Below are 11,450 nucleotides of genomic sequence, written 5' to 3' on the forward strand. Positions count from 1 at the left end.
CAGGCATCTGATCGAGCCAAGATGGCGACTGATCAGTCGCGGCCATGATTTTCTATGCATCACAGCGGAGATGCCCATTCCAGTATAGAGTTCAGTGCTTGCACTATGTTTTGATTGTAAATTATTTAAAGGTGTGCGTATATGGTGGTGCAATGCACAAATAGACAACTGTGACATTAATGCCTAATCATAAAATAATTATAGAAAAAGGCTTTAATGCTCTACAAAAAGCATTGCAATTTCATAAAATTGTTTACAACAAACGATGTAAATGTGGAGGCTGCTCTGTTCTAACAACCGAAACTAATTACCACGTTTTTATAGAATTAGATGTCAGAGCTAATCTTCAATCTATATACTTCAAAATCTTGTAAATTAAAAAACCAATAATGCTAACGTTGAAAAAACAATATAGGTATGATTGTCTTACATTTTATTGATTTTTTATTTATTTTATTATAATCCTTGCCTTGTGGCTTAGGATGGCTTCCAGTCTACATTTTCCACATTATTCTTAATTTAATAAACATATATATGAATATTTACAAGGTCTCTGAATACATATAAATATAATATGATTGTCTTACATATTAAATTACATATTATTTTGAAATAACAAGTAATATCATTAATTTAATGTTTCAGATTGGTAGGTGTTGTTGCGGGTTATCCCGGTCATTTTGTTGCTTATTGTAAAAGACTTTTAGGATTATGGGAGCAATATAATGATTTAAACAGTACAGTAAAATCTTGGGGAGGATCCCGTTTGCCTACAGTTCTGATTGTACACACTCATATCAACTGGTGCCTAGTAATTTTTTACTGTTTTGCCAATGAGATTATTTTATTTTTAAATTGGCTAATCAGCGATATATGTGTGCAATATGCGATGTGTGCAATCGGAGCCCTCCTATACAAATAATGTGTCTAATATAAAAATATCCTTTTAAGAATAAAATAAATTTGTAAAAGAATAATAAAATTTAAAATATGAAAAATCCATGGATAATATAAATTACAGTGTGAATATATAGCAAATGTAGCTGCAATGTTATCTGAGATTATGTTTAAAAAGTTACATGATAAAAATAGCGTAATTTATTTATATCTGCATGTTTTAATGTATAAAACATCATGTTGCAGTTATAAAATCTTTTATTTATATTATGTATTTTTTTTCTTTGCAGAAACAGCAATCGGAGCCTTCTCGATTTTAACAATAAAGTGGCTACTTAATACATTATACATCTTATTTTATCATATTTTATCTCGATAGTTATGTATTTTTGTAAAACCTTTACTTAAATGTTGATATGAATGAAACAGAGGTTTCTTGAATTTTATGAATCAATTTGAAAGAACTTGTTCTTTTTTCTTTGAAATGTTGCTGTATTTTATTATAATTTCAAACCTAACGCAATACTATTTTTATAATAAATTTAATATATCAGAAGATATAAAATCGATTGGATAATACATATATAGAATTACTTTTAGAAAAAGTTAAGTTACAGTAAAGTTATTATGTTCTTATAACATATTTTTAGTGATGCCATCTCTGATGAAATATATATTCTTGCTACTCATTTCATTATTTTTTATGTAACATATGAATAATATATTTATTTGTGTTATATATTTAAAATAATCTGTGTTGTGGATTAAAAAATAAATATGAATTGACTAATTGTAAGTAAAAAATATATTCATTAACCTCGAATATCGTAAACATAAACATTCTTTTAAACAAATATAAAATACGATGTATAAAGAGAGAACTTAGATGAGAAACAAAGGATATACTAATTAGCACATTTAATAGTACTTTGTAATACAAAATTATATTTTGCAATTAATAACTAAAGAAGTATAGTTAAATGTCACTGATTACAGTGCATTTTATCGTTATTCTAATTGTCGCAAGCATTTTTTTTAATATTAATATTTCAATAAGATTGAGTTACAATAGATCTTGTTCATGTATAGTTAATTTTGACAATCAACAAAAAAATAAAGAAAAGGAACACCGTTTTGTTTCACGAAATTAGTCTTACCGATATTGTATGGACTAAAAATAGTATCACAATATGTATGTGTTAAATTTGGTACTAATTATACTAAACATAATGTAACCTAAGTCCTAACATCATTAATTAATCATGTTACATCCTACGATAGCCGCGTCTACCACCTCTATTGCCTCTTCCATATGGATCTTCTTGTTCTTTTTTCTTTTTCCATGCATCATATCTTTCAGCCATTTTATATACTTCCTCAGGTACTTCCTGAACTAAAAAGTACAAATTGGTGGATTCTACTACACAAAATTGGTAAGAATTAAAATATTCCTTGTATATCTATTAACCTGATTAGCCTCTTCAAGAATATCAATGAGTGCTTTAGCATGATGCCAGTCCTGTCTTGTCATAAAAGTGATACTTTCATCTGTTCGACCTGCGGGTCCAGTACGACCGACTCGGTGAACGTATTCCTCTATATCCCATGGGAAGTCATAATTCAGTACGTGTCTAAAATGAGGACAAAAATATATTGATGTCATATCTTAAATAATGTAATGTATCAGTATGTAAAACTTACGTAATATCTTCAATATCGATTCCTCGACTAGCCACGTCGGTTGCGAGAAGGATCTGAATGGCTCCAGTCTTCAGATCTTCTAATGCTTGTTCTCTATCTGATTGATCTCTATCGCCGTGAATACTCTGACAATCGATATTCGTTAAAGCCAGATCACTAAAAATATCGTCCACTTTTGATTTCTTATCAAAAAATATTATAACTTTATCGTGAGGGCCCATTTCTTGGAAGAATTGATGCATCTACAATACATTAACAATAATAATGAACTAATATGACATTTTCAAAATAATTTGTAGTCAATTTTATATAGGCTGTGGACAAAGTCTCGCTACAAATGCTTTAAAGCATTTGGTGGACTGATCAGAAGAAAGAATTTTACAAGTTGACTAATCAAAAAACGCTTTAAAGCATTTGTAGCATTACATTGATCATACCCATAATCCTCTGTGTTACAGAATGAACAGCTGCTAAGTCAAATGATCCAACAAATACTTGAATCGGATTTTTCATGTATGACTGGGCTAAGCGTCTTATACCCTGGGGCCACGTAGCGCTGAAAAGGATAAGTATTATATTAGATCATATTTATTAATTATAATATAATATTGATATTATACATGAATTTTTAGATAAACTATATATTCTGAATTATTCTAGAGAGAGGTAATACAAATTACTTATTTAAAGAAGTAATATATCTAATAAATTTTACAAATAGAAATAAAGAAAATATATATTCTAAAAGGACAAAAAATTATGATTAAATTTTTTTCTCTTTTCCTTAAAAAAATCCCATTTTTAAAAGAGGTAAGAATTTTTTAAAAACATGACTTATATACCTTGTCATAACAGTTTGTCTATTTGGTCGTACACCTAGAAGAGTCTTACGAATTTGAGGTTTGAAACCCATGTCCACTATACGATCTGCTTCATCGAGTATAAGATACGTCACAGCCGACACATCCAATACATTTGCTTGAACCAAATCGTTTAATCTTCCGGAGTTGCAATTACAATTTGCACACCTTTTGTCACAGTTGTCTATTTGTGCATTGCACCACCGTATACCACCGTATACGCACACCTTTAAATAATTTACAATCAAAATAGTCTTCTTCTTCTTCAAAATTGATGGCACTCGCCGCAAAAATGGCGACGATTTCGGTCAAAATCGTAAATAAATCGTGCAATCAAAGTATGATACATCGGTCACCTCAAACCGGTGAACGGGACGAAACAATAATGTAATCAAGACAAACAATGCAACACAATGCACAGTCGAAGCCGGAAACGTTTTTCAAAAAATGGATGAGATGATGCAACACCCGAAGCGGGCGTGACGCACGTCCATCCCGCTCGAGCGGTCTCGCGAGACTATAATCAAATCAAAACATAGTCTTCTTCTTTTTTCTGGTTTAATATGGCACTCGTCATCGAATAGACGGTGAATCCGGCCAGTCTAGAGGGGAGCGTCCCCCGAAAGTATCTGAAACAAAGGAAAACCCAGGCGCTCGCGACACCTGGGGAGAAGCGTGGGACTTAACTCTCATCGCCTCTGTAAGAACGAACAGCAAAAAAAAAGAGACTGAGTTGATCTGTTGTAGAGTTCAGACGTGTTTTCGTTGAGGCTTTGCTTTTCTCTGTGGAAGTTTTAGAAAAGTTTAGTTTGGAGGTGTTTAATTGAGAATTAATTTGGCTAGGGCTATTTGATTAAATATAGGCAAGTCGCGTAAATTTTGTAGGTCCCCCATCGGAAGGGGGAATTTAAAAAAAAAATAATAATAGTCATGTACCAAACCGTGCACCGGTTGCGATAGGACCTCTGCAGGAGATGAGGAAGAGTGAGATGGAAGAAGAGGATACGAGGAGTGAGAAGAGGATGATGGTGACGGAGGAAAATTTTGATATAATTACTAAAAAGAGATAATGTCTAAGGACGAAGACGAAATGTGGAAAGTAGTTAATAATGTAGAGAAGAATAAACAAGTTAAGAGATTAACAATGATGGATAGAGGAAGTAAAAATATAAATGAGCTTTACAATAAAAATGATCAGGAAGGAGCACATATTGATATGGATTGTGTGATGGAATGTGGTGAAAAGAATGACAACAGTCAAGTAAGTTTAGAAGAAGTCAATAGCGAGAGTCCTTCTCAAGGTAACAGAAATCTTGATATACGTTCTAAATATAGTCAAGAAATGTACATATTGAAAAATAACAGATTAGAAAAAGTTGAACCGGATAATAGAATATCTATGTCAGAGATACTTAAATTTCGGGAAGTAAGATTTAAAAAAGATAAATTTAATAGTTATAAGATTAACTATAGAAATCAAAGCCTTGTGATATTACGTGATATTACTGCGGTAGTTTAGTAGAGTTAGCGTTTCAAGACCGGAAATTTTTCGGCGCGCGTTTCTGTGGGACTACATACGTAGTATATAAATTCACATAAGAATCATACAAGCATTAAGATCCAGCTAGATCGTGTAAGGCTTTGATTTCTATAGTTTGTGTTATCACATGTACGGTCCTATAATATATTATAATAGTTATAAGATTGTTATTAAATTAGAAAAAAAGGATTGTTCCTCTAATAAAAAGAATAATATGGTAAAGATACTTATGAATTTATCGAGACTGAATATTAAACCATTATTTATTGATATGATTAGCTTTAATCAAGCGGTAATTATTTTTAATGATGTTCAAGAAGCTAATCTGTGTCTGAATGCGCTGGAGAAAATTAAAGAGGAGAATAGGATTATCAGTGGTCGTATAGATGATGGATTAGTACTATGTAAAGGTGTTATTATCGGCTGGGAATTCTCTATCCATGAGTTGATAGAGTGTATTACAGATGTCACTGGTATTGTTAAATTGGAGAGAATGAAGAGAAGAAAACAAAACCCGATAGATAAATCATTTTCCTTTGAATATTCGAGTAATATACTGATTACTATGAGGGGACGTGAACTGATATCTGCCTTATATATTTATAATAAATTAACTGCGCTTAGAGTTAGACCATTTGTGGAACCAGTTAGACAGTGTTTTAATTGTTTTAGATATGGTCATGTGCAAACTTTTTGCCGTAGTGAAAGGAGATGTATAGTATGTGCAGAAGTTAGCTATGGTAGATGTGACAGAAATGACATTTGTATAAATTGTGGAGGAGATCATAGATCAATTACAAGAAATTGTCCGATGTACGCATATAATAAATCAATTAAAGTTATTATGAGCTCTAATAAATGTAATTTTTATGAAGCAGCAAAAATCTTAGAGGGTTCGGAAATTATGAAGACGTAATTATGACAGATATAATAAGCCGCAAGGTTGGCCGCGTTTACCTGGTGATTATAATGGGACTCGTGATGATTTGGATCCTTCTGATTCTTTTGTTAATAAGAAACCTAGGTTAACTGAGAATGTTTCATATAGGTTATAAAAACTTTACCTCGAAATCGGGGGAATGAAGATTCATCTTATGATAAGAAGAGGAGATATGAATCTACTAAATCTGATGGAAGTCGGAATAAATTTTATTACAATTCCAGAGAAGAAGAAATATTAAAATCATCAAGAGGTGTTGCACTTAAAAGATGGCAAGATATGAACCCTAATGGTAATGAGACAAATGGAAGGCCGATAACAACATCTCGATATTCGGCTTATAGTCAGAATTTGGACAATAATTCTGATTTGATGGAAAACATTAAGTTGTATATTAACAGTAGTAGGGCTTTTAGAGATATGGTGGTTCAACTCATTGAAAAACTTAGAGGTGTTGATACATCTCGTGAATCTTTGGATGATGAAACATTGTCCCTGTTTCGAGGAATAGATTATTTAGATAAAGAGAGAGCTGATTATAATATGAATTTAAGGAAAGTAAGACGTGTTTCAGATAGCGTAGTAAAAGAAAGTTATAATAGAGAAGTTAATGAGTACTGTGGAGGACGTTACTAATAATGACACACACACCTCTAAATATTTTAGTATGGAATGTTAGGGGAATAAGAGGCAAGAAATCAGAATTAACTAATAATTTTAAGAATTTTGATATTATAGTTCTTATTGAAACAAAGCGTCTGTTGAGTCGCAAATGAAATTTTCAGGATTTAATTTATTTTTTAAATCAAGTCAGGGGACTAGTGGAGGAATAGTTATTCTCTCCAAAAGGCATTTAAATGTTTATTTAATAAATAATATTAATTGCAGATCCAATAACATAGATGTTATTGGGATTAAAATCTGTAATGTTATACCTAATATTAATGTGGTTGCCGTTTATAGAAGACCATATAATGTGGATAACTATGATGCATGGAACGATATTTTTGGATTTGATTATCAAGGTGTAAATACGCTAATTGTAGGTGATTTTAATGCGCATAATAGTATGTGGAATTGTTTCGATACTGATAAAAATGGTGAAAATTTGAGTAAATCAGCTGGAGATAATGGATACTTTTGTTTGAATTTCGACACTATGACCAGAATTGGTGATATTAGACAAAGATCGTCAAATTTGGATTTAATTTTTTGCTCAATAGGAATTTTAGGTATCGCAGACTATCAACAATTACAAGACTCATGGGGTTCTGAGTCATTTTCCAGTTTGGTTGGAGATAAATACTAAAAAGGAAACTTATATGAAGAGGAATAATAGAATTTCTACCAAAAAGACGGATTGGACAAAATATTATGTATGGTGGACAATCGTGTTGAGAATCTGAGACAAGAAATGGTTAATGTGGTCGATTTGGAAAGCAAATATTCTACTTTTTTGAAATATATCAAAGCTGCAGTTTTGTACACGTCGGATAAATTTATAGAATATAAACAACTTTTCTTAGTGGAGGGCTATTAGGAAGAGGAAGAGACAAGTAATTTGGGTTGCAAAAGGAAAAAAGGTAACAAAAATAAAGAGAGTCATAAAGTCATTTGCCCAGTGAGAAATGACAATGGAATCGATGTCGAATCAACGTCAATTCGACGTCAATTCGATATCGATTCGATGTCGATTCCATTGTCATTTCTCACTGGGTTGGTGGGATGCGGAATGTGAAGCTGTCATTAACGATAAAAAGGAATGTTTCAAGGAATATATTAGAATAAAAGATCAGCATTCTTTTGTAAAATATAAAAAGGCTAGAGCAATAGCTCGTAAAATAATTAATAAAAAGAAAAGAAATAGTTTTATACGTTTTTGTGCGAGTATTAACAAATTTTCGAATATGAAATATGTATGGCAGGTTATGAGAATATTTAAGAATTCTAGGAAAGGAATTAAATGGAATGCATGGCAACAAGCAGACAGACAACAAGCTATTAGGATGGAAATTGAAAAATTATCTCCTATTTGGGTACCAGAACCGCATATCGCAATTAATAATAGTAAATTAGAAGAACGGTATAATTGTTTAGAATTGGATTTTTGTATAGAAGAATTGGATAGAGCACTGGTTATGATTAAAAAGATTTCGGCTCCTGGTAGAGATGGCATAGATTATAATATGCTCAAGAACTTGCCAGAAGAATATAAGTTGGTATTGCTATCTCTGTTTAATGAAATTTGGTTGAAACATCGACTCCCGGAAGATTGGCATAAATATCAAGTATTTTTTATAGATAAAGCTAATAAAGAGAAGGTCAGGCCAATTGCGTTGTCATCTTGTGTTGGTAAATTAATGGAAAGAATGGTCAATGAACGCTTTATTTGGTGGGCTGAGAACAATAAAGTTTTGAATAAAGATCAGTTTCGTTTCAGAAGAGGTAGGTCATGTGGTGATAACTTAGTAAAAATCACTACGGATATCAGAATCGGTCAGCTGAGAGATGAATATACATTGTCTGCTTTTTTGGATGTTTCAGCTGCTTACGATAATGTTAGATATAGTGTTATGATAAATAAACTGATTACATTGAATTGCCCATCTAATATACTCAGATTTGTTGAGAGATGGTTATGTAGTAGAGATACAGAATTTATAACTAATGGTGAGAATATAATTAATAGAATAATTTATAAAGGTTTACCTCAAGGTGTTCTGAGCCCTTTGCTATATGTCATTTATACATGTGATATTACTGAAGGTTTGCCGCATACTTTACAAATTGTTCAGTTTGCTGATGATATTGCTATTTACTCAACAGATGTCGATAGAAATAGGAACCGTGATATTCTGGAGGGAGCGGTTAATGTTATAGCAAATAATTTGGAACGATTGGGTCTAGAACTTCAACCTTCTAAAACAGAACTGATTGAATTTTCAAAACATGGAGTGATAGACATGGATATGGTAATAGATGTTAAAAATGTTAGAATTAGTTGTTCAAGGAATACAAAATTTCTTGGTGTCTGGTTTGATAACAACTTAAAGTTCCATAAACAGATTAATGAAGTTAGAGGTAAAGTATTTCTGGCCAATTCAATGTTACAATATATGAACGGAGTTTCTAGAGGAATTGAAGTTAATACAGCGTTAATGCTGTATAAGAGCCTAGTAAGATCGGTTGCAGAATACGGTATTATGATATTTTATCCTCGTGAAAAACGTTTTAGACTCAGTCTAGAAAGAGCTCAATTTAGAGGAATTAGAACGGCATTAGGATACAGAAATTCTGCACCAAATAACGTTTTGATTGCTGAAGCAAAAGTTATGTTACTAAGAGACAGAGCAGGTTTTTTGGCTCGTAATCAAGTTAGCAAAATTGCCATTTATGGACAAGACTATATGAGTAATAGGCTGGATTCTTTAACGGATTTAGAAAATTTTCATGTTTTCCGATATCCATTGGCTAAGAAGAGTGTTATTGTGGAAGCATGGGAAAATATAAGAGGTATCCACAGAATTATGAGATAGAATCGAAGATTTGAGATTTTTGATACTAGATATGAAGCACTGACAAAAGAAGTGAAAATAGATTGTTTGACGGGATATAGACGTAAGAGAGAAGAGATTAATGATGGAGAATTTATTGACGCAGTTATCGAAAAGTTTGGTTTGTCTATGGAACCTACGATCTTTTACACGGATGGCTCGAAATCTGATGACTCAATTGCAACCAGTGCCGGTGTTGTGCTGGAGGGTAGTACTACTGCATATAGTATTAGTTTGCCAAGAGAATGCTTTTCATTTACAGCAGAGGCTTTTGCCATTAAAGCAGTGTTAGATATTATTTATAATGAATTTGTTTCTGTTAAAAAAGATGTTATTATTTTCTCTGATTGTCAAGCTGTCATTAAGGCAATTAACAATAATGAGATTAATGTATATAAGAATATGTATATAGTAGAAAGTAGGAAAAGGTTGTTTGAAATAAATAATAAAATGGATAAAAATATAATAATTGTTTGGACACCGGCGCATATAGGAGTAGTTGGTAATGAGGTAGCTGATAGAATGGCTAAAGAGGGATCTAAGGAGGAGATATTGCAGGGAGATATTGTGGTTCCTCTTTTAGATGTTAGAAGTTTATTTAGACAGAATATGTGGAATAATACGCAATCCACTATAGTTCAAAATTCTAGAGCTGTTGGTACTTCTTATTTTAAGAATTTTTACAACCCTGCTATGAATAAACCTTGGTTTGCGGAGTTTGATGAGGAAAGAGCTTTTGTGACTTTCGTAAACAGGCTTAGATCGAATCATTATAATCTTAATGAGTCGTTAGCTAGAAAAGGTTATGTTGACAGTGCTAGATGTGATTGTGGTTATGAGATTGAGGATGTGGATCATGTTATATGGAGATGTAGTAAATATGACGAAACCAGAATTCGACTAGATTTGGAATTTAGAAGTAGAGGCATTTTTGATGAGAATAGTATTTTCACTTGGATTAAGAGAGGTAGATGGACAGCTGTGAGAATAGTCTATAACTTTTTTAGGAGTATAAATAGGGTCATCTAGGGTATTTTGGAATAGACAGTCAAGATTGGAGAGTTTTGTGTGTCATATAACCTAAAGGATAGGTTGAAGACACTTATTGTCGCCAGCCGGCGACACTGAGCAAAGAAAAAAAAGGACAAACAGACAAATTTGCTAGAGGATTATACATTTAGGCTTACTGATTTAAGATAAGCACAGATTAAACGGCACAGCGTGGGTGGCGGATTGCGAATCATGAAGTGAATGTCAATAGGGTGCATAGGAAAATGTTTTTTAAGATAAGATCTTAGTCTTCCGGATTTGCCGATACATTGACTACAGTAAAACAAGATGTGGTTAATATCCTGAATAGGATTTCCGCAGAAACATTCCGGAGAGCTTATAATATTCTTTCGATGCAGACTGTAGGCCAGGTTGTAATGGTTAGAACGAATCCTGGAAATAGTGACAATTTCGTTTCTGTTCAACGATTTATTATAGAACCACGGTTTGGGAGAGGTATTTCTATGTATAGAGTCATACAATGGCCTTTGATGGCAGCGGATCGGTCTAAATACAATTGAAATTGATTATTAAAAGCACTCTTAGCTAGCGCCGCAAAGTCCTGGACGGGAATCTTGAATTTGGGATGATGTCCGTGTATAGCTGCTTCATTGACAAGTCGATCTGCTTGTTCATTGCCTTGAATTTCCTTATGACCCGGGATCCAGACTAGGTGGACGATGAATCCTTGTCTCGTCATTTGGCAGAGACTATTTTTGATTTCATGAATAATGTAGTTAGTGCTCCTGCAATTTTGAGATGAAATGGCTTGTAGTACGCTCTTCGAATCTAATAATATGGTAGCTTCGTTGCAGCATCGATCCTCAATTAGGAATGTGGCTAGAAGAATGGCCCAGGCTTCGGCAGAAAAAGTTGAAGTCTCTGCAGGTAGTTTATGTTTAAGCCTA

General features: G+C 32.8%; 2 protein-coding genes across 2 annotated transcripts; one reads left to right on the top strand and one right to left on the bottom strand.

The window, feature by feature from the left end:
- Nucleotides 1-2,001: 2,001 nt before the first annotated feature.
- On the bottom strand, nucleotides 2,002-3,952 carry LOC108761625 (probable ATP-dependent RNA helicase DDX43). Its single transcript, XM_018508240.1, is given in 7 exon segments — nucleotides 2,002-2,285; nucleotides 2,366-2,528; nucleotides 2,599-2,840; nucleotides 3,001-3,154; nucleotides 3,441-3,600; nucleotides 3,603-3,642; nucleotides 3,947-3,952. Coding segments are annotated over 7 exon segments (888 nt in total). The 3' UTR covers nucleotides 2,002-2,162.
- Nucleotides 3,953-8,307: 4,355 nt separating this feature from the next.
- On the top strand, nucleotides 8,308-10,521 carry LOC108761626 (uncharacterized). The gene is made up of 4 exons (XM_018508241.1): nucleotides 8,308-8,383; nucleotides 8,483-8,608; nucleotides 8,765-9,451; nucleotides 9,599-10,521. Exons 1-4 carry the CDS (start codon nucleotides 8,308-8,310, stop codon nucleotides 10,519-10,521), a joined length of 1,812 nt encoding a protein of 603 aa, XP_018363743.1.
- Nucleotides 10,522-11,450: the final 929 nt, after the last annotated feature.

Source organism: Trachymyrmex cornetzi, unplaced genomic scaffold (genome assembly GCF_001594075.2).
Source record: "Trachymyrmex cornetzi isolate Tcor2-1 unplaced genomic scaffold, Tcor1.1 scaffold258, whole genome shotgun sequence".
NCBI classification, from domain to species: Eukaryota; Metazoa; Arthropoda; class Insecta; order Hymenoptera; family Formicidae; genus Trachymyrmex; species Trachymyrmex cornetzi.

What these genes read in the sequence shown, in the direction of transcription:
- LOC108761626 (XM_018508241.1), top strand. Translation starts at nt 8,308, where the DNA reads ATGGTCAATGAACGCTTTATTTGGTGGGCTGAGAACAATAAAGTTTTG. An exon ending in TCAGTTTCGTTTCAGAAGAG is followed by an intron (nt 8,384 to 8,482) that starts GTAGGTCATGTG and finishes TGGATGTTTCAG; the next exon opens with CTGCTTACGATAATGTTAGA. An exon ending in AGCATGGGAAAATATAAGAG is followed by an intron (nt 9,452 to 9,598) that starts GTATCCACAGAA and finishes TTATTGACGCAG; the next exon opens with TTATCGAAAAGTTTGGTTTG.